At 40.9% G+C, this 25,541-nt stretch overlaps 1 protein-coding gene across 3 annotated transcripts in view; it reads left to right on the top strand.

Moving 5' to 3' along the window:
- The first annotated feature begins 7,047 nt into the window (after positions 1–7,047).
- Positions 7,048–25,541, top strand: part of SH3RF1 (SH3 domain containing ring finger 1) — a 44,075-nt gene continuing 25,581 nt past the window's right edge. The window contains exons 1-2 of one of the 3 annotated variants that reach the window (XM_082237213.1): positions 7,048–7,150; positions 10,728–11,209. In XM_082237213.1, coding sequence (XP_082093339.1) covers positions 10,829–11,209 — 381 coding nt within the window. In that variant the 5' untranslated portion in view covers positions 7,048–7,150; positions 10,728–10,828. Of the gene's footprint in view, positions 7,151–7,934; positions 8,287–10,727; positions 11,210–25,541 lie in introns of those variants that run through there. The other 2 variants (XM_082237214.1, XM_082237212.1) reach the window with 2 other exon arrangements.

Here is a 25,541-nt window from a genome sequence, read left to right as displayed (position 1 = left end):
AAAACTTCCCTAAAGAGGACCGCCTTCAGATGTCTTCTAAAAGTCAGATAGTTGTTTATTGACATCTGATGGGAGGGCGTTCCACAGGGCGGGCTCCACTACCGAGAAGACCCTCTGCCTGGTTTCCTGCAACCTCACTTCTCGCAGTGAGGGAACCGCCAGAAGGCCCTCGGCGCTGGGCCTCAGGGTCCAGGCTAAACACACCCGTGATTTCTAGATTCAGTAGAATGCAGTTAGTGATGGGTTCGCCAAATAATACAGTAATCCTAATCGGCCAATAATAACATGACATCACTGGGGTATGAAAGAGGTTTGATGACTTCTGAGGATCTTGTTATAACATGAGGTGACTATAATCCACTAACAAGACACAGCAGCAAAGAAGACAAAGTTAACTGATAAATAAACTATAGCAGTGTTTCCCAACCTTTTTTGGGCAAAGGCACACTTGTTTGATGAAAAAAATCTCGAGGCACACCACCATTACAGCCCCGTGACGTCAGCGCACAGCGTCACGCCGGGAGGGACGCACGAAAGTGTAAGTTTCAATTTTTTCCCCTCCCCCTTGCCGGGGAACCTCCAAGCTTTGGGGGTGGGGGGGGAGGAGGCAGCAAAGCGAGGGACTGAGGGACTCCTCCAACGACAAGGGTTGGGGAAGAAGAGAAAGGGCTATTCCGCTCCAATCCTTTCTGAAGGAGCTGAGGGTGGGGGTCCTCCGGCGCCTTCGGCGAAACGGCGCTGGCCCAGAGCGCTTCTAGGAGGCTGCCTTTGTGCGCGACGTAAAGCCCTCTTTCCCTCCCTCCAGCCCCGTGTCACCTGTGGAAAAGGGGGCTGGATCCAGTGACGCAACTCGGAAAACTGTTAGGGAAGCCAGAGCAGGAAAGTGAGTGGGGGGCGGCGGCGCCGCTATAACCCACGTTTCCTTTTTGAAAGAGAAACTTAAGACTAGATGACCCTTGGGACCCCTGCCAACTCTACAGTTCTATGGCCCTTTGTGGAGGGGGGGCAGCACCTGGAAAGACGGGCTAGGGGATAATTGCGGCGGCCTCCTTAGGCACACCAGAAGCGAAGCACGTCTTGAGCTACAAAAACAAACCCAATTCCTGCCTCGTTTTTTGCAGTTTCTGCAAAGCGAGGGAGTCTCCCCCACCTCCATTCCTCGGTGCCTCCTCCTCCCCCTGCTCCCCACTACGGGTCTCCCCTGCACTTGGCCAGGCCGCCTCGCCCTCCTTCCTTTCCCAGAGCAGTGGCTCAGAGCGCTTCCTTGCACCGCAGGTACACTCCGTGGGGAGGGGAGGGAGCGGAAGCCCAGACCAGCCCCCAACCCGCTTAGTCCGACCCCTCAAACCTTCCCAAAATAAGAACTCTGCATTCTACAACGTAGAGGAAGCTGATGCAACGCGGAGGCAGACCCCGGCTGGCGTGTGTTAGAGCAGTGTTTCCCAACCTTTTTTGGACTCGCCCGCCTCCCTCCAGGCAACATCTCGCGGCACACCAGGCAACATCTCACGGCACACTAGTGTGCCGCGGAACACCAGTTGGGAAACACTGAACTATAGTATACTGAGCAGGGAATGGGACGGATAAATTACCCTTGTTCAAGATCTGATAAATCACCATTTGTTGAACTATGTCCACCATTCCTTGTTCATGGAAGAATGACTTCAATTTGGAACAGGTTCAAAGAACAATTGAAATAACTGGAGGAAAGGACTAGCTCCTGGAGAGCAGAGGTTAAATAAAGAATCTCTGTTGTTCAGTTTCAAGGATTATATAATGGAAACCCAGTAAAATGGGAAGAGGTAGAATAATTTTTTTCACTGAACCCAAAGATTCATGTGTGCACACATCTTAGTTTATCACAACTTACCCTATATCTCAGTTTCAATGTAGGGAACTGATTCATAAGCACAAAGAGGAAAGTGCATGGCTTGTCTGTCAGCATTGAAAGTACAGTAGCAGGAAAACTGTATTGAGCAGGAGACAATCCCCATGTGTTGGAATTCTCACTCCAAGAAAATATTAATGGAACAGGCATTTATTTAGAAGAGCTAATACTGTAATTATACTCTCTCTCATATTTCAGTGAAAGAGAAGTCATAGGTATAAAGCTCTGTAATTGGTTTCTTGCCACCAATTTAAATGTTAGGAACATGGTATTAATCTGCATACAATTAAGAACTGAAGAGCCACTGCCAATCAGCGTAGAGAGCTTCGTATAAGTCGGTTTCCTATATTTTTATTCCACACACAAACTATTGGTGTTGTGACATACCATAAATGAATTATATTAGTCAAGTGAATTCCTATTAGAACCTCACAGATGTTTATTATGTTATTACTAGAGAGGAATTAATTAGCTTTGTTATCACTTTGGTGCTCTTTCCCACACTATTTTGTATATTCAGCATCATCTGTTGCAGTTCCTCACTTCCACATAGGAACTGTGTTGTTATCAATGTTTTGATATCTCGTGCTTTTCTGGGCTTTTTTTTTTTTTAAGTGATGTTAATATTACTGCAGATGTTCAGTAAATTGAGTGTTTCCAGATTTCTTTACAAGCTCTCTAGCTTTACAAGCCTCTGAAAGGCCTAAAACTTTACATTTCCTTTTTGACTAATATCTGTATACAGATGCCCATCCTTGTCTTTAGTAAGAAGTCGTTTTGTTTAGGTATCTTTTTTTTTAAAAAAAAAGTTGGCATTCCTGTTCATCCGAGCTGCCAGAAACTCACATGATCATATTTGCTATGCATCAGTTCATAATACTTTATTTGGAAGAGTTTCCCTTTTATATAACTCTCTTTGCAACTACATAATAACATTATACAGAGCCTTGTAATTTCCTTGACAAGAAATCCTAGGAGGATTAAGATCCTAGATCTCATTACAAGATTTGAGCAATGGATGCAAATTCAGTTTAGTACTTAAACACTTGGAGAGTGGGACAAAATACAGTCTGAACCTATGCAGAGCACAGCATGCCTAAGCCAATTGAATTCAGTGGGCTTAGACATGCCTAACTCTATAAAAGATTGCAGTCTTAGCTATTTTGTGCTTAAAGTGTTTATTTTGGAGTATGTTACTTTCATCTGGACAGAGGCGTACCAAGGGGCTGGTGAAATTGGCCCCTGCCAAAATGAGGGACTGTGTTACACACCCCTTCCCCTGAGTAGTAAATAACTTTCCCATGTTTACAAGATTTTGTACTCTTATATATGATTTTAGGACTTCTTCTAGAGCTAAGCACTGTTTGTCCAGCCTGGAGGGGGATGAGAAAAAGAGAGAACATATAAAGGCGGGGGGAGGGAGGGGGCAATAACACAGCCTTTTGCTCCTTCCTTTGATTTGGGGGCTCCATCAGCACCTCATTTAGGGCGGTGCAAGTGGTTCCCCCTCACAGGGCTCCAAGCCGAGGGTGTGCAAAAAAAGAGAGCAATGGTGCCAAAAGGAATTATTGTGAAAATAATAAATATGCAGGGGGGGGGACCACATTTTGTCCTCGCTCAGGGCATGATATTATCAAGTCTACTTCTGCATCTGGAAAACCCTTCTTCACATTCATTGCCTTTTACTTAAAAGAATTACATACAATTCTGTCCTTTATAATTTAATCATGAACGGACAGGGCTAGGGTTGCCAACTACGTATTTTACTTGCTGCATTGGGGGTTTGTTCAATAAAACAGGGTCAGGGATTAATGTTTCTTTTCTTCTTGCCTCAGTGTTTCCAGGTTTTGCCCTTGATGAGCCAAAACTTAGTGAGCTGCAGAGTTTGACATGAAAAAATCCTACTTGGCACCCCATGAATCACTCACAATGTTGTGCTCAATTCTCTAAACCCGTAGTGGGGCAGAATTGTGGAGCTGCTCTCTGGTGTTGCTACAGCTTACCTCTACAGGGCTGGTGTGGGGGCAACAGATTATGGCTTCATAGATGCTCTGCCAGAACCAACTAAATCCCCCTGCTGATCATAGAATCATAGAATCATAGAGTTAGAAGAGACCACAAGGGCCATCGAGTCCAACCCCCTGCCAAGCAGGAAACACCATCAGAGCACTCCTGGCATATGGTTGTCAAGCCTCTGCTTAAAGACCTCCAAAGTAGGAGACTCCACCACACTCCTTGGCAGCAAATTCCACTGTCGAACAGCTCTTACTGTCAGGAAGTTCTTCCTAATGTTTAGGTGGAATCTTCTTTCTTGTAGTTTGGATCCATTGCTCCGTGCCCGCTTCTCTGGAGCAGCAGAAAACAACCTTTCTCCCTCCTCTATGTGACATCCTTTTATATATTTGAACATGGCCATCATATCACCCCTTAACCTCCTCTTCTCCAGGCTAAACATGCCCAGCTCCCTTAGCCGTTCCTCATAAGGCATCGTTTCCAGGCCTTTGACCATTTTGGTTGCCCTCCTCTGGACATGTTCCAGTTTGTCAGTGTCCTTCTTGAACTGTGGTGCCCAGAACTGGACACAGTACTCCAGGTGAGGTCTGACCAGAGCAGAATACAGTGGCACTATTACTTCCCTTGATCTAGATGCTATACTCCTATTGATGCAGCCCAGAATTGCATTGGCTTTTTTAGCTGCCGCGTCACACTGTTGGCTCATGTCAAGTTTGATGCATCTGCTCAACCCCAATCTTATCCCCATCCTGGCCCATCACTGCCACTTAATCTACAGCAACACTAGTGTAAAGCGCCACAGCTCTAGCTCCCCACACCAGATGCTACCTGCTCTGAACCTCTCAAAACTTAAAAGAATAACCCTGTTGGATCAGACCCAAGGTCTGCAGTATGCTATTTCCACAGAAGCTCACCAGATGCCTATTGGGAGTTCACAAGTAGACCATGAATACAACAGCTCTCCGCCACTGTTGTTCCCCAAGGGCAAATATTTAGAATCATGTTGCTTCTGATCCTGGAGACAGGAAATGGCCATCATGACTAGAAGCCATTGATTTCCTTATCTTCCATGAATTGTCTGATCCCTTAGAGAGATTTAAGATAATACCTATTACAACATAGTGTGGTAGATAATTTCACTTTTGAAGAGCAATTCCTATTGTTTGACTGAATCTTCGACTATATGAGTTCTAGTAATAGGGTAGAAGGGAAAAACCTCTTTCTATCCACACTATACAAATTCTATACTTCTATCACATGCTCCTTTAATCCTTTTTTCTCATTGAAACATCCCAAACATTGTAAACTTTCCTCATAGGGGAGTTGCTCCAACTTTTTGATCCTTTTTGTTCACCTTTGCTGTGCCTTTCCATGTATGCAGTATACCAGGTGTGGTCACATCATAGACTTGTATAAAGCAATTACAAAATTGGCAGGTTTGTTTTTTTACCTTTTCCTAGTTGTTACTACTGTATGTTAGTCTTTGACAACAGCCTGACACACTTAGTCTATGTCTTAATTGAGCTGTCCACAATGACTCCAAGATTTATTTCCTCATCAGTCACCAGCAGTTCAGACCCCATTAGTTTGTATGTGAATTTAGGAGTTTTGCACATGGAATAGGTGTAATTTATGAGAAATCTGTATTGAAGGCCTGCGTATTCAACCTTTTGCCTAGCAAACCTTGCTTCCAGAACCAAATCTGCTCTTCACCCATGACTTCTTAAATCAAAATCATTGACAACATATGAACTATTGGTCCATGTAGCTCAGTACTGTTTCCTATTTATATATCACACAGAAGAAAAATATCACAACTTAATATCACAACATTGTTACAAGGTATCTCTACTTTATACTGTACTTTAAAATGAAGCAGTTTCAAATAACACATTACCCCCAGCAAACAATAGCTTACATCTTTATTACATCATTACAATAGCCTACATTCCACTACATAATAAAAATACTCAATCAGTGCATTCTATTAACTTCCTTATTACCCAAGATCTATTTAACAAGGTGTTAGGGATTGAATCTGGAAACTCACTGGTTAATTGCTGTGCTAGGACATCACACCAAATCAGTAGGGCTCATTTCTTAGTAAACACATATGTGATTCAGTTGTTAATGTTCTATCATCAAACTCTTTTTGAGACTTATATGAATGAGTATGGTGTTTTGTGAGTGTACTTCAAATCACCATACTGAAACATTATGTTTGGTACAATTTATGAATTAATGAGATGAAATAATGAATACTGGAGAATGGTAGAAACACTATGCCCTATGCAGCCATTGAAAGACTCAAATAATTAGAATTGTGCATGAAGAGTTGGGCTGTGCTCACCTATCATTGTATCTCCATTGATCAGACCACCCCACTCCACATATTGGGAGGAAAAGATCTGAACTGAGCAGTCTGCTTTGCACATGTAAGCCCACGGCTTCCTTCCTTCCTGTAGAGCAAAGCTCTGCTCCTAAGACACAGGAAGCAAGTTGGCCCAGTTGGTTCCTGGATCCTGGATATAGGAGCCCACTCCTAGGGGCCAAGATCCCTTTGGACCCCCCAATAAAATATTTGAGGGGGCTGTCCCCCCAAAGTTTATGGACACTGCCATTCAAATGGTGTGTGGTCAATTATGTGGAGCAGGGCTTACCTGGGGTCTGCATTATTTTATTCAAGTTGGCACCCCTGGTCCTAGAAAATGGGCTGTTTCTCTCCTTTGTATCACTTAACTTTGACTACAACAGTCTTTTTTAACTTGATGGGTGGTGGGGGGGGGGGCTCAGTCACACTTAGCTGACCTTAGGCAAGGCCCCTCTACCACCCCTAACCTCAAGGCAGATCTACACCTGAAAGCATTTACCCATATCTCATCCCTTGGTAATCTATCATAATACGGTGCCCTGCGTGAGGCCAAAATCTGGCACCCCGAACGGATCTTCTCCATTTTGCACCCCACTCAGAGCATGGCACCCTGTGCAGGGGGGGGGGGACCATCCGCACTACCCTAAATCCCGAGCTGCTTTCAAGTCAAAGCAGTGTCCTGCCTGGGGGGGGGGGGTGAGCACTGCGCTTGAGTTCTGGCTGCAGTGCTAAATCTTCAATTGCTTTCGTTCAGACGTGCAAGTCCTTGCTTGACGCAGCAGTAGATGATGGGCTGAGATAACCAGAGCAGAACCATTCCTGCCCTGGAGTCAAGTCTTTGCAGTATGGAACCCTATGGACAATTCCAGGAAGAGATGGTCGGAGATTATGAAATATTTCCCGGGTCCTGGGGGTGGCAGAAAGGTCACCATTCCTGCGAGCCACTCGGATGGGACCAGTGGTCCTTTCGCTGCACTTATTTATTATTATTTTTAAGTGACTTTTCCTGCTACAGCTGCGTACGTTCCTCCACCCCACTTTATTATGACCACACCTCCTCGGCCTTATTTCGTTCGTAATGAATCGTATCTCTCCCTTTTTCTTTTTTGACTGAAAGAAAAGGGCGGGCAACAGCCACCGCCAAGCACCGTGAGAGAGAGAGTCTGAGGGAAGGGAGGTGCGCGCTTCGCCGGCGTTGACTTCCAGCCCTCTCTCCCCGGCCCGGCCCGCGTCAGCTTGCCCGGCTGGTTCACCTCCTTGCCCTGCCTGCGGCGTGGAGGGTGAAGCAGCCAAAAAAGGAGGCGGCGGCGGGTTGAGACTGTCCCCTGAAGGGACTCTGCGGAGGTTGGCGGGAGAGAGAGAGAGAGGGTTGCCTGAGGGAAAAGAGTGGGCGGGCGGCTGGGGCTGGATCCAGGCAGGCATGAGGCGGGAGAGAGAGAGGGCTCCTTATGGGCGGGCGGGAGCGGGGATGTTCCGCGGGGAGGGAGCGGCGGTTGGCGAGGGAGGGAGGGAGCTCCTCAGAAGGGCTGCTCTCTCTCTCTCTCTCTCTCTTTCTCCCCCACACAATTCCCCTCAGGGAGACGGGGAAGGAGCGGGGCAGACACGCACCCGGAGCTCCGCCCGCCCAGGGAGGCAGGAGTTCCAGGAAGAGCCAGGGAGGCAGGCGGTTTCCCTCGCTTTGCTTGCGCGCCCAGAGACTCCTCGCTCCCCACCTCGGAGGCTTGGCTCCTTCCTCAAGGCGGGGCGGCTTCTCGCGTCAGACCCCTTTCGGGGCGGGGAGGCGGCGGAAAAGAGGAGGAGGAGAAGCGTAGAAAAGAGCTGTGCCGCGTTGCGAGGCTGAGAGAGAGAGAGAGAGAGAGAGAGAGACGGAACGCGGCGGCTTCTCCTCACGGGAACAAAGAGGCGCGAAAGCGAAGGCTGAGGGGAAAGGGGGGGGGCGGGAAGAAGGGAGGAAGGCGGGCGGGCTCCTTTGCTTCCTCTCCCTCCTCTCTCTCCAACGGCCACCGCGGAGATGGTGAGTTTAACGGGGGGGGGGCGCGGGAAGGGGAGGGAGCGCCCCTTGTCCCCGGGGCCGGGGGGGGGGCCGGGTTAAGACGCTCTCGGGAGACGGAGCCTCCCCTCCCTCCCTCCGCGCCTCCTCTCTCTTGTGAGGAGAGGGCTGTGTGCGAGTCCGCTGTTTGTCCACCTTTGGTAACGAGACACCGCCGCCAGTTAAATCTCCATAGAGACCGCACTCGCCCTCCAGCGGTCTCCCGGTTATGGTTATGGGAAGCCGGTGCCTTGTGTGTGTTTTTAATGCATGTTTTCCCCAGACCAGCGAGAGCCTTTACTCACTTCCCCCACCTCTTTTTCCCCCTTCTTTTTTTTTTTTTTTACGTTTGTGTGTTTGTAGATGGGCTTCTCCGCCTGCCTTGTGTGTCGAGGTGTTGCGTCTCCTATAACGTATCCTATGCACGTACTGGAAGCCATAATGTTTAATTTACAGCTCTCCGGATCTCAAAAGGAAGGCGCTCTGTCTGTCAAGTTCGGCTTATTTCTTTCTGCCTTACAAAATCCTTTTCCTTGTGCGCCTTGGGAACAAGCTGTTTGGGCTTTCTCCTCGTGTCTTTTTAATCTGCCCCTGAAGTGAACTTTTAAGGAAGTCTCACGTTCATAATCAAACCTCCTAGTAGGCGTCTTCTTGATTTCTGTCTGTTTGCTATGCCTTACAATTATCCTATATTAGTAGCTTCCTGCTACTTGCTGTTTACTCAAATCGTCTTAAGCATGCTTATTCCCAAATCTCTACCTATGAAAATGCTTATGTAATAATAAGCCAGTGTAATAGTCATTAATTGATTGTTTCTTAAAAGGGTAGTCTTGCTTATGAGAATAATTTTCTTCTTCATTTTTCACCAGACTGTTGCAAAAACTAAATTATTTAAATACAGTACTTGGTCTGCTCTTCTTGTTGGATTTTTGATAACTGCTGTAGTTGAATGCATGGCCAATGTATGGCTGACAAATACATGCAGCATTCCATTTGATGTAGCTATTCCCCCTTTCTTTTCCTAAGCAGTTTCAAAGTTTGATGACAATGGGTGTTTTCAAGAACTTGAGATCTTAAAAGATCCTGCTGGCTGTGATCCAAAGAGCTACTTTAGATACACCCAATGAGACTTTTGATTTTGAATACAGTACCAGACACTCAACCATACTGCAATCTGTTTTTAAAAGTTCCCTAGTTTTCAAGAGTGATTTGCTGGGGGTGGGGTTCAATTTGTGAAACACAAGCCTTAGAAACTTAAGGACATGTGAACTAGTTGCACCATTTTCTGGCCCTGTCCTTTGTGTCTTTTTACTGTGACATTTGGATTTTAACATATAATTGTGATCTGATAGTAACATTTATAAAAAATAATAATAATTGGACCCTTTTTGGTTTTGTTCTAAACTTTGGTTATCAAGGTATTTACTTCAAAGACATATCTCCTAATTAAGTTAGATTACAACCAGTGCTAAAGTTAAAGCTATGCAGTTTTTAATGTATCTATAGGTTTCGTGTATATATTTGATCTATCAAGGAAAGAAAAATGTGTAGAATGAATGAAGTAGCATGAAAATGTGCAGAGGGTTAAAGAATTATGGCAATAGTGTATACAGTGGACTACACATGTTATGTAAACAAAGGTACCAAGTTTAGTGATACTCAGATATTGGTTGTTATTACAGTGGTACCTCAGGTTACATACGCTTCAGGTTACATACGCTTCAGGTTACAGACTCTGCTAACCCAGAAATAATACTTTGGGTTAAGGACTTTGCTGCAGGATGAGAACAGAAATCGCGCAGCGGCGGCACAGTAGCAGTGGGAGGCCCTATTAGCTAAAGTGGTGCTTCAGGTTAAGAACAGTTTCAGGTTAAGAACGGACCTCTGGAACGAATTAAGTACGTAACCAGAGGTACCACTGTATTATTGAATTTCACCACTGACAGGCAGTAAACAGAGCAATTTATCCCAGTGATCAGTACACTTCAGTTAAGTAGTTCACTAATAAGATTGTCTCTTTAGATAAGGGACGAGGAACCCAGTCTCCAGATACTGTTAGACTCCAGCTACTCTTGCCAATGGTCAGGATGACAGGAGTTGTACCCCAGCAACACCTGGAGGGTCACAGGTTTCCCACTCCTGCTTTAGACTCACATGTGGAAAACAACATATTTCATTGTTATAGAAACTACTTTGGTGAAACCAGCTAATATTTAAAAACCAGCCTTCTATTCCTGACCCACGTGTTTCTTATCAAACAAATACTTCTAAGTGATCCTTGTTTAGAGAAATGTTTCATGGTTTTTAATGTTACCGGTTTGTAAGAACACACGCTCGAAGCAAGATTTCTGGTATTGAAACATCCTTCCTCCATTTCCCGTTATTATTAATATTTGTTCTTTTTCTTTCTTTGCAAACAATTTCAGAGAGAAGAGTGAAGAGGCATGGATATAACATGAGTTCCCTAACATGTTCAGAAAGGATATGAATTTTGCAAAAGCTTATTCCTTGGTGAACTAGATAAAAGATGGATGAGTCAGCCTTACTGGATTTGTTGGAGTGTCCTGTCTGCTTAGAACGCCTTGATGCTTCTGCAAAAGTATTGCCTTGTCAACATACATTTTGTAAGCGGTGTCTGTTGGGCATTGTGAGCTCCAGAAACGAGCTTCGATGTCCAGAATGCAGGACGTTAGTAGACTGCAGTGTTGATGAACTTCCCAGTAATATTTTGCTGGTTCGACTACTGGATGGCATCAAGCAGAGGCCCCGGAAACCTGGTGGTGTGGTGAGTTGCACAAATTCATTAAGGGTCCAGACTAGCACTGTTGCTAACTGCATTCCAAAAGACCTGCAGAGTTCTCAAAGTAACCAGCAGCAGAGAGTACAAGCACGGAGTCCTCCTGTTAGGGTAAGTGTCCAATATGTAATACATGCAAGAGACACACATATTCATTTTGGTGATAGCTGTTGATTTGCTTTAACAATAAAAGATAATTAGGGACCCCAAGGGTCATCCAGTCCAACCCCCTGCAGTGTAGGAATCTCAACATAAGACTCATAGAAATGTGATGAGTCAACAGAAGATCATGCAAATGGCTTAGTTGGAAAACCCAGCCTATTAGTCTATTCCTCACTGTAGCTGAAGAAGATGAAGAGACGGAATTTTTTATACCACTGGAATCTTTCTCCTGCCTATTATCTCTCATGTCTGCCTTCTACCACCAAACAAATGAGAAAGTACTTTGTCCCTTGAGAGTGCTTTTGCAGTCTTCTAGAATTATTAAATGTGAATGACTATAATTAATGCTGTTATTAGTGACAGATATGGACTAGAAACCTCTGGAAACCTTCCAGCCTTATAATTTGTGAGTGTGTGTGTGTGTGAGAGAGAGAGAGAGAGGGGGAGAAAGTGAACAAACTTATTTTTAGGCTATAGTCCTAAACTTGATTTCATCTGTTGAACAGGATTAAGACTAAGATTGAATTGAAGGTGTAAAATTTGCATACTAATTACATCTGACATCAATTCCTAATACTATACTTTGTTGATTAGTTATGATCAAGATTCTGCAGTTTTTGTCCGATCTTTCTGACTAGTCCAGAAATTGAAGTTGATGGGTTTCTTCCACCTCCCCATTCCTTGTTTATTTGACCTGTGTAGCTGAGACACTTAAGGTGTATCTGCTGAGCAGTGCTAAGGAAAGGCCTCACCATCCTGCAGAAAGGAGAGGTGGGGTGTATGTCAGCTTGCACATTGCTCAGAGGAAGCGCTGCACTGTTTCTGCTGAGCTGCCTAGTTTCTTCTGGAGGAAAGGGTTGATGATAGGCTTGCAATTTTGGCCCTACAAAGTTAAAGTTCTCCAGGTGTCTTGACCAAACAGTATCCAAACAACCCCTAGCCTTCCTCCTGATGCTGGAGCTGGGGAGGAGAAGAGATAATTGTGCAACCAACTTCTTCAGTTTCAAAACTGAGAGGAAAGGTAGCTGCTGACCCTCCTTACAAGAGGCTGGTGACACATTTGCAAAAAACATTGGAAATTGATTGTGATCAATATGATGTCTTAGAAGCTCCTTTTATAAAGGGTTGTCTACATTTTCCCATTTAAGGCTTTCAAGTTTTCAGTTATTTACAATCTGAGTTATGAGTATTTGCTGCTTCATGTTCTCTGGTAATAATTTTCTGGATTTAGAGGTTTTCAGAATCTTCCCTAGTGTTGCCAAATGAAGTTGTAAGCATTTTTAAAGGCATCTGTCTTTTCACTTGTTTTCTTGGTATTTATTTATGTTGTTGAATGTGTTAGCTACCAACCGTAGGAGTTGGATTTATTACAATTCAACCTTGAACCTGTAATTGGAAATACAATTTTATAAGATGATTCACCTAATTTTGCTTTAGCCCAGTGGCAGGTCAGATCAGATTTTCTAAAAGTCTTTATTTCTTATCCAGTGATGCTTGCACATAGAGAGCCTCTGGGTATGGTTTGCGTTCGTTGTGCAGTGATTAAGTGCTTCATCAGTTCTGAAGAATGCATTGTATTTAGACAGAGTAATAGTTCAAGTAGTGCAGGGAGAGAACAGAGGCCTTAAGGCATCTAAGCGTTTAAAGTATTTTTCATTTTGTTACTTGACTTTATGATATTCAGAACAAACATGAGAATATCCTATAGCCAAATTACTAGTTGAGATGGACTCCCTATAGATATGCAACCAATTGCTGATAGAGGTCTTCTATGATCTATAAGTGCAGATACCTTTTATCTATTTCACAATAATAGAATATGCCAGACCAAAGCTGGTACTTATGTACTGTTCTGCAATCCCCTTTTCATTGTACTTTTCACTACATTTGATATTTTGTGGGGGGTGGGGGTGGGAATTTGCCTTTTCTACAAATATGCGAACATACCAGCCAAGTTCAGAAATTGCGGATAAATCAAGTGGAAGGTTCTTATCTGCTCTCTTTGTTTGAGTCTTTTAAACATATAGACATGTGTGCACACATTTTCAGGCTTGTCTCCACAAGTATGAAGGCTAACATAATTTAACTTTTTTCAAAAGTGAGATTGAATTTTAACAGGCACATTGCTCCCAAGACATCTATGCACAGACAGTGTGCTATTTCTTTGAGCCTTATCCTGATCATCCATGTGATATGCCAGCACATAGTGTGCTTTCATAACATTTTGTATGTTTCCTGAAGTTTTAATCCGTTTTTCAAAAATGTTTTTCTGATTTCACTCATTGGCTACAAACAATGCCAGGCAGGAGCATCTAGGATGGTTCATTTAATGGAAATTGCTTAGAAGGGTATGTTTTAAGCAATTTCTTTTGTTTTATAACTTTGTTTCTAGGAGGACTAGAGACCTTTTTTTATTTAAAAAAAAAAAAGGAAACTCAGCGAGCCTGTGGTTCAAGTGAAGGTTTTTGTTAGTTTTTGCAGTTGTCATGGTGCCTGTGGACACCATGTTGGTGACTCCTGAATTAGGACTGCAAGAAAAAGTAGCAACAGTGGATTGAGATAATATTAACAAATGAATAGATTGAGATTATTTAACAATGTGTCTCTCCTTGGTAGCCAACACACGGTTTCCTAGCCAGCTTCAAGCCGCTAGCTCCCCCCCCCAAAAAAAAGGTTTCTCATGCAGAACAGAGTGGGGGGTTGCCCCACACTTGACTGGATGGGGGCACAGAAGACACTCTGCCTCTGCAACTAGCATGGGGTGAAGCTGATCCCTTATCACAGTGTCATGAATTCAACTTTAATAGGGGTAGGACACATTTTGAAATGGAAGGAGGTTTCTTGCACCTTCCGTGTGCTGCACCACCCAGTATGGCATGAGTGAATCACCCTACTCATCAAGAGGACATGGGGAAGAAGGGAATAAATATCTTATCTTGTACTAGGCTATAACATCTCTGGTTGTTTCTGAATGCTTCTAAAACATGGCACAAAGCGAGAGTGATTCCCTTCCTTAGGGTAGGGCAGACTTGTTCACTTACCTCACACTGGCTCTTAAAAGCACTTAAAGCCATGCTAATTTTTTTTGCTGAGCATGTCCTAGTCTCTTGTGAGATGGGCCAAGTCTTTCTTTGTTCCTCAGCTCTTTGTATGTTCAGAAGGGCTGTAGCTCAGCAGAACTCATGGCTTGCATGCAGAAGGTTCCTGATTCAATTCCTGGCATTACATAGAACTAGGAAAGACGCTTGGTTTAATTCCTGTGGAGCCAGTCATTGTAGACAATACTCAGCTAGATGGACCATGGTCTAATGTGGAATAAAGGCAGCTTCCTATATTCCTCTGACTATGGGAGGGCCGTGATCTGTCTGCTGAAAGCAAGAGACCCTTCCACCCTCAAAGTTCAAGGATATGATATATTTTTGTTGACAAATGGATACCACTGGGAAGCTATTTCTCTCTCCTGATGATGAGCTGGAAAGCATGTATCTCCCATCCTTACCTGGAGACTGAATCTGGGACCTTCTGCTTACAAAGCAGATGCTCTACCACTGATCTATTACACTTCCACCATAGCTCACTGTCAACCACTTTGACCCTCCAAACACTGGGTGTTAGAATTTCAGTAGTCTTTTTCACTGGGCATAAGATTTCTGAGACTTTGGAAATCAGCTACAGGGAAAACTAGTGACAGCTGCTGTTATGTTGAATTAAATGAATTTAGATGAGTGCTATTGAATCATACAATCTGCTTTATACTCTAAGGAAATACTAAACCATTAAGTGCCCTTTTTAGAAGATGTTGTGACTTCTTTTTATGATTTATTAACGTCTTGTGATAGAATTTGTGGCTTTTCAAATTGTGTTATGTGGCTTTGTGGTAATCTTTTAACTTTGTTGTAATGGGTTCTGTATTTGAATTTTTGTGTATTGGCATCCATAAAGCCACATGATGCAGAGTAGCTTTGTTTGTTGCTTCTCTCATTAACTGCAGTTACAGATTCAGTCTTGTTGAAACGTTTGTCAGCAGTATATAAGCCTTAATGATCTTGTTTTGTGGGAGAAAAACTCTGTACTAATTGGATCAATGTATTCAATAATCTACCTAGATTTTTAAAATTGGAATTTTAGCTTTATGTACAGTGGTGCCCCACAAGACGAATGCCTCACAAGACGGAAAACTCGCTAGACGAAAGAGTTTTCCGTTTTGGAGGTGCTTTGCAAAACGACAATGTCTTGCGAGTTCCTGCTGGTTTTTTCCCCTCCCCGCTTTTTCTAAGCCGCTAAGCCGCTTATCAGCTGATCCGATCAGCAGATAAGCCACTAAAAGCCGCTAATCTGTCAATGGGCTTGCTTCGCAAGACGAAAAAACCGCTAGACGAAGAGAATCACAGAACGGATTCTTTTCGTCTTGCGAGGCACCACTGTACATATCTTAGCTAGATATATATCTCCCTGGTTCTTGAACCCTCTGTGTGCTCCAGTGCATACTTGGTGCTGCTACAACATCAAGATGTTCCACACTGCCTTTACGTAATGTATCATATATAACTGTTCTCAACATCCAATTCTGTGAAGAAGTTTGAGCAGAAGCTTTGTATGATTGTGGAAGGTCCTGCAGATGTCAAGGACCCATGAGTGGACTGATAAGCTTTTTATGGAAGATATTTTACCATTTTTTTCTGCCTGAGTCCATTATTTATGTAGTCTAAATACATAGATTTTAGTACAGTGGTACCTCGGGATGTGAACGGGATCCGTTCCGGAGCCCCATTTGCATCCTGAATAGAACATAAGACACGTCTGCATGGGTCATGTTTTGCTGCTTCCGCGCAGGCGCATGACATCATTTTGACCTTCTGCGCATGCATGAGCAGCGAAATCTGGAAGTAATGCGCTCTGTTACTTCCGGGTCGCTGCAGAGCGCAACCCGAAAATACTTATCCTGAAGCATATTTATCCCGAGGTATGAATGGATGAGTTTTTTTAAAAGCTGTAATTTTAAAAAGCTGTAAGTTCTGATTAGCTTTTACTTAATATTATCCATCAGAAACCAACTTATGTGCAAGTAAACCTCTGAACTCAGTGGGATTTACTTCAGTGTAAACATGTATAAGATTGTGCAACTAGAATACAATCCTAAAACTAAACCTCTTTTTAAACCTAAAAAAGATGGCAACTTGAAAAGAACTAATACCTTGCTGAAGTATTAGTAATGTTCATTAAAAAAAAGCTGTAATTTATTTCTTAACTGGAATGGTTGACTAGAAATACTATAATGGGATTGATTTGAAATAGGTTTTCACTATGTTATCAATAGTTTCTATACTGCAGGCTAAACAGCATTTTCTCAGTGCTGTGGATCACCCATGAATGACATGATGATCATGAAACCTTCTATTGTAGTTTAGACTTAGAGCTTCAGGGCTTAATTTGAGCTGAGACTGCCAAAAGACTACTTCTTTCTCTTTGTGTAGAGACTCATCTGTGCTCTTTTTGCTTTTCTAAGCCAATGAAGAGATAGGCCACAGGAAACAGAATAATGGCTGTTTGGGGGAGATTAGTACATCAGTCTTTAACATGGTTGACCTGAAAGCACATCATACCAATTTTTACAAAATTAAGGCTACAGTCCTAAGAATACTTATCAGAGGATAAACCCTATTGCTATAGGTGTATTTAGAGTCACATCCCTGTGTTTTATACAGCTTTCCAGGGAAGATTAATACAGAGTAAAGTAGCATCTGACCCTGGAATCAGGATGAAACAATAGTTAGCCAAGGGAAACAATAGTTACTAACTTATACAGTATCCTAAATTAGTAACTATTGTTTTCCTTGGGCTTGCAAAAAGCTTGAGTAGTTTACTAGTCAGAAGCAGAAAGGAGGCTATTGTAATCTACTAGGAAATATATGTTGCCATATTCATTACTGGAAATGCAGGTATTCTCTTACTTTATGAAGTAGAGAGAATCTTTTTGTGCGAGTTCTCTAATTCCAAACATGAAAAGTTTTAAGCTGATTGCATCTTGCTGAAGTACTTAGAGTACTGAAACAGTTTCCTGGAGCTTAATATGTTCTTTTCAAGGAAATAAACTTTGTTCTGTTCTCTTGGTTTCTTCCAGGTGAACTCATTCTAGTGAGGATATATATGAGACACTCCCTGCACATTCTGTTTCACATAGTTCCTTAAAGCAAGCTTTTAAATAATACTTGTATAGCAGTAGCAGCTTTTTAAAGGATAGTAGCCAAATTTATAATTTTGTGAATCATAAATGAGATATACAGCTCTTCTGAAGACCTCTTTAAACAGTGAATACTACTTTTAAAAGTATTAGTCACTTACTTGAATAAAAGAAGACTGATAATCTTGCATGAGGTTTTATTAGTAGAGTATTGTACTAAAGTGTTTTTATTTACAGCTGTCTAGATCTCTCAACTTTTCAAGCAGTTTTAGAAAAAGACATTAAAGAAAAGTTGGGTAAAGAGTAGCTGGTTGTATTTGGAAAAGCCAGAGCATGATGGAATAAAAAATTAAGTAATCTGTAAAATGCTTGTTTTTAAATTTTTGCTCAAGAAATACTATGTTTAACCCATTTTAATATTGTTGCCCACATCAAGTATGAGATGTTACCAGTAAGGCCAGTTTTTGAATGTGCAGTATTTAATTATGTTACCAACAGGAACAGATATTGCAAGTTAAGTTGAAACCAGATTTGATAATACTGTATTTTAATTGGGACACTCTCTGTAGCAATGCCACAATAGCATTGGCTTCTTTTTGAGTCCATGTCTGAACAGTATAGATTCTATTTACTCTGTATCTTGTCATTCCCAGGAAAATGAAATTTAAAATGCATGCAAGTGATGTGCTCCTGCATAGCCTGCAAAAACGTTTAGAGAAGACAATAATACGTAAGCAGCATCTTCACTTTATAAGGTCCTGTGGGCAGGGGGCAAGGCAAGTGGAGAAGCTCCCCCCCAATGGTTCATTCTGGTAGTCTCTCACCTATAGCAGTGCCTGCTAGGGAGCAGCTCTTCCTCATAAGGATTCCAGGCTGGTGTAAATCTTGCCCAACATGCTCTGCACTGTGGCCATAATGCATTTGGTAGTCTTTAAGACAAAGCTCCTTTCTTTTGTGTAGGAGCATGAGCCTGTTCTAATTTCTTTATAAATTGGCAACAAATCTCTTTGCTCTCCAGAGAATTAGAAGGAAGAGCATGTCTAATGCATATTTAAATTTAAACAAGTAAAATGAATTGAAAGTAGGTTTCTAGATTTTTATATATTTGTGAGAATACTTTTATTGTATAAGCACTGCACAAATAATTAATATTTACTTAAACCTTTGGAAATTAATGTAACTCCTATAGTGGGAAGTTTAGATAAATGACTTGCTTTGTCTAGCTAGACCAGGCACCCCCAAACTCGGCCCTCCAGCTGTTTTGGGACTACAATTCCCATCATCCCTGACCACTGGTCCTGTTAGCTAGGGATGATAGGAGTCCCAAAACATCTAGAGGACCAAGTTTGGGAATGCCTGAGTTAGACAGACCATTTCAAAGATCTAGGCTCTATTTGGTCATTCAAGTACTGGGTGTCTTCAGTATTTCTTATCTGCTACATTTCTAAACTTCAGTCCATGGTTGTCATTACAGTTTTGTTGTTGTTTTTTCTTTATAAAAAAAGGACAGTTATGTTATCTGGGTTGAGGAAAGGGGTATTATGAAAACACTAGTGTGGTTCAGAAAAGCAGTAACTTCATTTGCTGATAATCACTCCATACACTTCAGTGCTTTTCAGCTAACTCTGGGGCCTGTCTGGTCAATAATATGCTACTAAAGACTCATGGCTGGTGCATAGTGAGTCTATGATTTTCTGAGATGCTGGGATTTTCTGGGCCTAGCACAATATGTCTTGCGCCCTCTCTACCATTCACAAAAGAGGTACAAATTTGCATAAAATTTGCCTATGCCTTGGGTGATTTGCAAATTTATATATTCTTTTGCAGATGAAGTAGAAGGTACAAAAACAAATCGCCCAATTAATCACACACAAGTAAGTTGTTTGATAGACAGAATGTTGGGAGGTGAAGTTTTTTCCATAATTGTATTTCTATATTAGAAAATGCTCGAACTTATTTCTCCCTGTCACAGAGATGCTAAAAGTCAAGAGCCCAGTCCAACCCTAAAACATTCAAAGAACTCCAAGTTTCATAAGTTGTAAGCCAGTTATATTACTTTAGCTCTTTCATAAATTGATCTTAGACTGGCAATTCTTCATTCAGTGAAAGAGGCATTGTATTTTACATTGCTTCTACAATCAACAGCCCCCTTTAAAAAAGTAAAAATAAAAAATCTACCAAGGAACTGGAATGCAACTGGACTACACAGGGCTACTTTGTGGAGGTGATGTGACCCAACTTACTCAAGCACAATACTTCCCCACTGCAATATGGATATACTAGTGATGGCTTTTATTTGCACTTACATTAACAGAGCATTTTAAAAAAAAATTATATACACGCAACAACAATTTTGCATGTGTTCAAAGCATGTGAGACTGTGCACATGTGCATCACTGCGAACCTGTTGTTCAGCTTCTGCATCCCTGTTACTTTCTTTTGACTGCATATCTTCATGCACTGATGACAGAAAATTAAATAGTGAGGCAGAGATTAGAAGGTATATTCAGGACATCATTGATTCATACAGCCAGACAGATTGTTACAGAATTTTTTTTAAGATACTGTAAAGATTGCTCTGTGTTAAAGATGTCTCTGTAGACATTTATAGCATTTAACTTAATCAAGTTTTTTAAAATTCCATGGAGAAAATAGCTCTATAGCAAGTCTTTAGCTTTATCTGCTGTCCATTCCTTAACTTGTAACTGTCTGGAAAATGAAATCAGACTTTAGTAGGAAAAAAGCATATATAAATTAACCATAACTTCAAGCTGCATAGGCAAAGAAATCCATGGTCTGTATACCCTTTTTTGTGTGCATTGTATGTAATTCAATAATTTACCAAACCATTTGTGTGCCAATAAAATTGCCATTAAGAGCTAACTTAAATTCTCTTTTGTTGGATATGAAAAGATTTTTTTACAGAGCCTCTTATAGTTTTTCAGAAATATTACAGTCATGAATGAGCAGGTTGTTACATTAAATATTCCCTTTACATGACAGTTTTAATTGTTTAATTTGGATTATGATGAAGCCTAATAGAGTTTGCTTGCAGGTGGAACAGCAACATTTGGGCTAATTAAGAAACATTTTTTACCATATTGACTATCACACATTACCTTTTCATTACAAAAATTTTTCATTCTGGCATCTCCCAAGGCAGCAGGTTTTCTCCAAAGTCTAAAACCCTAAGGGAGCTGCCTTAACTAACAGCTTTAGTTGTTATAGACTACATACGAGTTTATATTTAAAACAGCTTAATCAAAAAGCTCTGTAATACATAATAAAACTCAATAAAATATATAACATTTGCAAAACTATTAAAACAAGTATACATTAAAATATTTAGCCTTAAAACACAGATAAAATTGGTAAAACTTTTAAAACAAGTATAAGTATCTATTAATTGGTCAGCGGTTATATTCTCTAGGTTTGGCTTTTCTCCCTTCCATTAGTAGACAGAAATTGTTGGATACCATCTCTTGTGTATATATAAAATTGATTCTGTACATGTGGTACCTTAAGAAACACCTGTACGTGCTGTTTAGAAGTTTTCACAAGTGTATTAGCAAAATACACAGAGTAGTTTTCCTAGTTGGGTAAGTCAAATACTGACTAGTTGGTATTCTTGCCCCACCCTGCAGATACTGCAGGCAGCAATGTATGACATCTAACACTAGTACATATTTGTCCTTGATGGTCCTGCCAGAAGAAGATGAAACCTCAGTTGCTTGTACAGTGATACCCACTTCCTGAAAAGTAGAAAAATGCAGCAGGAAAAAATAAGGCAATAATTAGTTGAATTGTGTTTCAAAAGGATGAATGGCATTCCAAAAGGAAACAAAGTAGGTGGAGGTGCAAAGGTCATTTCAACTCTGGACAGTAGCAGTTATTGTCTGTAGAATAGTAAAGGCCAGTGAGAAAAAAATTGCTTGTATTCTTAAAAAAAAAAGTACTTTCTTGTCACTTACTGGTAATAAATTTCCCTTAAAAGACAACAAAAACTACTCAAGTCACTAATAAATTTAAAAAGGGAATGCATACAATTTCTGTCTTTAAAGCCATATAATGGGTGGTTTTGAAATGTAAACCCAGCTTTTATAGCAAGTGTTGCATATTTCATCTTTATAACTAATGGCAGCTCAGTTACATTTGCTAATGGAGACTTGATTTCCCATTCACTGATCTTTCAAATGTTAATGTGCAAAGTATGTATGTATGTAAGTATGTAATATTTGTTTTCAGTACCAGAACTTAACTGAGCTCAGAATCCTTCCACAACCTGCCCTCTCAGGTGATTACATTATAATTGAGATGTGTGCATTTCATTTTGCAAGAAGTTCTTGCTAATCACAAATGGGAGTCAGAAATCTTTGCTGAATCTACTTAGAGAGATCTTTCAGTAGATCCTGATCTACTTCTTCTCACCTCTGATTTAAAGCTTTCTCAAAGCAGCATATCTCACTGCATACCCAGAAGAATTTAGATCAGAGCTGGAGCACACAACCCGCAAGTCACATGTGGCCCACACAACCTCTTTTTGGTAGCCCTCAGCAACATTCAAGAAAAAAAATCATATTAAAGCCTTAAATATTTATTCTTTGTGTCATGTGTTGTTAATGAAATCACATACATATGTTTGTGTATTAAATTTGTTTAAAAATTAAATCTATTAGGTCTATTTATTGTGTATTTAATATATATATATATGTGTGTGTGTGTGTGTGTGTATATATATATATATATATATATATATATATATATATATATATATGCAGGTTTTGGTGTCTTCGGGTGTCTTCCCGTGTAAGAGTCGGGGTGTCTGTGCGACGTTTCGACGAGGTCGAAGATGACGAGTGAGACCTCGTCGAAACGTCGCACAGACACCCCGACTCTTACACGGGAAGACACCCGAAGACACCAAAACCTGCATTCCTGTACCCGTGAAAATCTACGAAAGCATATATATATATATATATATATATATATATATATATATATATATTAACTATAGGGACGTGGTTGGCGCTGTAGTCTAAACCACAGAGCCTAGGGCTTGCCGATCAGAAGGTCGGTGGTTCGAATCCCCGCGACGGGGTGAGCTCCTGTTGTTCGGTCCCAGCTCCTGCCTGCCTAGCAGTTCGAAAGCACGTCAAAGTGCAAGTAGATAAATAGGTACTGCTCTGGTGGGAAGGTAAATGGCGTTTCCGTGCATTGCTCTAGTTTGCCAGAAGCGGCTTAGTCATGCTGGCCACATGACCTAGAAGCTGTCTGCGGACAAACGCTGGCTCCTTCAGCCTATAGAGCAAGATGAGCACCGCAACCCCAGAGTCGTCCGCGACTGGACCTAACGGTCTGGAGTACCTTTACCTTTACCTTATAATTACCTATGTTGTGTATATTAAATAATACTGAATATATGACAAGCACTTTAATTTACGATACAGAAATTTAATTCATTCTGTGGCCCATGGATTCTGTGTCGAAGTACTCTTGCTGCCCACTTGGTATGAAAAGTTAGACCATCCATCTTCATATAGCAGTTCCTCTACCAGATTGCTTTTCAGACTTGAAGAGCTTTTTAAAAAAGTGTGTAGACTTTGATGAAGGTGACAAACATTTTTCAGGCATGCACAAACCATTGTGTGCACCACTTGTTTTACTGTGGGTAATACAGGCACAGGCAAACTCGGCCCTCCAGATGTTTTGGGACTCCCCTCATCCCTAGCTAACAGGAACAGTGGTCAGGGATGATAGGAATTGTAGTCTCAAAACATCTGGAGGCCGAGTTTGCCTATGCCTGGGCTAATATAATTAAAGTTGCACAACTTAAAGTATTGGGAGTGTTCTGTACGAAAGGCAGTAGAATCTCCCCAAACTCAGTCTGAGCCTCAGAGATGCTCAACATAACAAGGATGAACATCAACCAACTTTGGTGAATTTTTATTTGAGTGTTGTGCTGCTGCTGCTGTTTAGTTTTTTAGGGGATTATTATTTTAATATTGCTGTAACGTTGTAACTTTTTATTGGCTGTAGGTTTTAGTGTTATAAGGTGCCTTAGATATTTTTTAAAAGCCAAAGCATGCTGAAAATATTCTTTTTCTGCCAGCAATATATATTTCTTTCATTGAACTTTAATGTTTTCTTCCTAAAGCTATGATAAATTGACAAGTTCATATTCTGTTTGTTTCAACATCTGGATGCCACATTGTATCCATTTTTTTGCCAGCAACACTCACAAACATATGGAGGAAACTAGTAACTTCACAATGGTAAAAGAGGCTATGGAACTTCTGGCTGCCTTTTCCTTTGCATCATTTACAGGGGAAATTTAATTAGCTCTTAAACTTTTAGATTTTTTTTGTTTACAGTTTGACTGAATAACACAACTCCTCTTGGGAATAGCAAAGTTTATGAATTAACAAAAACATCAAGGAAAATGCAAAACAAGGTTTGCTTGAATACATGCATAAAATAATTTGGTAACAAATATATACCAGTACTTTAAAAAGAACCCCTATGCATATCTCTGAGTAAAGTGATACTTACTCTTGGGTAAATGTATATAGGATTGCAGTAAAATACTTATGAAGAGAATCTGGGTTATCTTTCATTTCAAAAGAAAAAAAAAAAGTAGTTGTTTGTGTCCGTAAGAAAAAAAAACCCCTCCATAATCCACAGTTGGGTGATATGCTTATTTGGACCAACCAAAGTGTTACAAAATAATGCAATCTGGAACTCTTAATCATGCAGGGAAAACAAGAGAATTAGGTTTAATGTTGTAGCTATGATCAGATTAAGAAAGGACTATGATGAATTAGGATGGGAAAAAACATTTATAAGTTGCTATAAAAATTTGGACATGAGGATGCAGAAAGGGGAGGTATGGGGAAGTCCGAGGAAAGAAGTCTATGAAAGGACATTTTGAAATTATATTTGTTTGTTTGTCTGTCTTTCTTTTATGTTTGTTTGTTATAAAAACTTTTGTAAAACTAATAAAAAATTTATAAAAAAAAAAATAATGTTGTAGCTATGATGTCATCTTGCTGCTTTAATTGAATTGAGAGCTTAACCATAGACAATGTTTCCCAAATCTTAAAATTCTATTCTTCGCTAGTAGGAGGACTTTTATTTTTCCCCTCATTTTGCTGCAGTCTGGAATTGTGCCACTGTTAGAAGGGCAGTCTAGTCCATGGTATTTCTTCCTGGTTCATAATATCCAGCAAGACTATCATAAGATCAAAACTTGATTATCTACATAACAAGGGTGTAATAATTTTATTTCACTACTTTTATCCTGCTAGTAGTTTCAGACTGAAGTGAACTTGACTGTGGGATTAGCAGATACCGTATTTTAAGACTAGCTGGAACATTATACCAGTTACTAGATTGAGGTAGGTAACCATGTTGGTCTGATGCAGTCGAAATAAATTAAAAAATAACAAAAAATGTCCAGTAGCACCTTAGAGACTTAGCGTAGTTGGTCTCTAAGGTGCTACTGGACTATTATTTTTTATTTTATTATACCAGTTTGTTCTTTTGTCCAAAAACCAAACAAACTTCATTCTGAATATATAATATGCAGGAACAAAGCTGGATGCAATGTTGTAGTTTACATGCTCTTAATTCTCCTTTTGCTTTGATCTTAGAATTGTCATTCCAATAGGGGAAGTTAATTACCCATTCTTTTCATTGCTTTCTTCTGTTCAGCCTTTCTCTATTGTGCTTGTGAGGGCCTTACCTTTGACCTGCACAAATATTTTCCTACCTAAATATGCTGCATTCATAGTGAACTTTTAGTAGGATTATTTCATATGTATGTTCCTATATGGCTTCCAGTATCTAGGAAAGTTTCCTTTCAATTTTGATACTGATTCATTGTGTTAAAAACTAGTCATTGTCAAACCTGCTAATCTCTGAATTCCTGGGCATCAAATGTAGTTTGAGAGTGATTTTAAATTTTAATACAATCTTGTCAAGCTATTGCTACACATGTCCCACATTGGCCTTGACACTATACACTCTTATCCTAGCAAGTATAAAGTATGACTTCCTATTAGGCATTTCACTCTTTTATGTGGTTCCAGCAATGCTTCAAGG

Source organism: Podarcis vaucheri (genome assembly GCF_965113315.1).
Source record: "Podarcis vaucheri genome assembly, chromosome: 9".
In the NCBI taxonomy this organism is placed as follows: domain Eukaryota; kingdom Metazoa; phylum Chordata; class Lepidosauria; order Squamata; family Lacertidae; genus Podarcis; species Podarcis vaucheri.
This window is presented reverse-complemented; position numbering and strand designations above follow the sequence as displayed.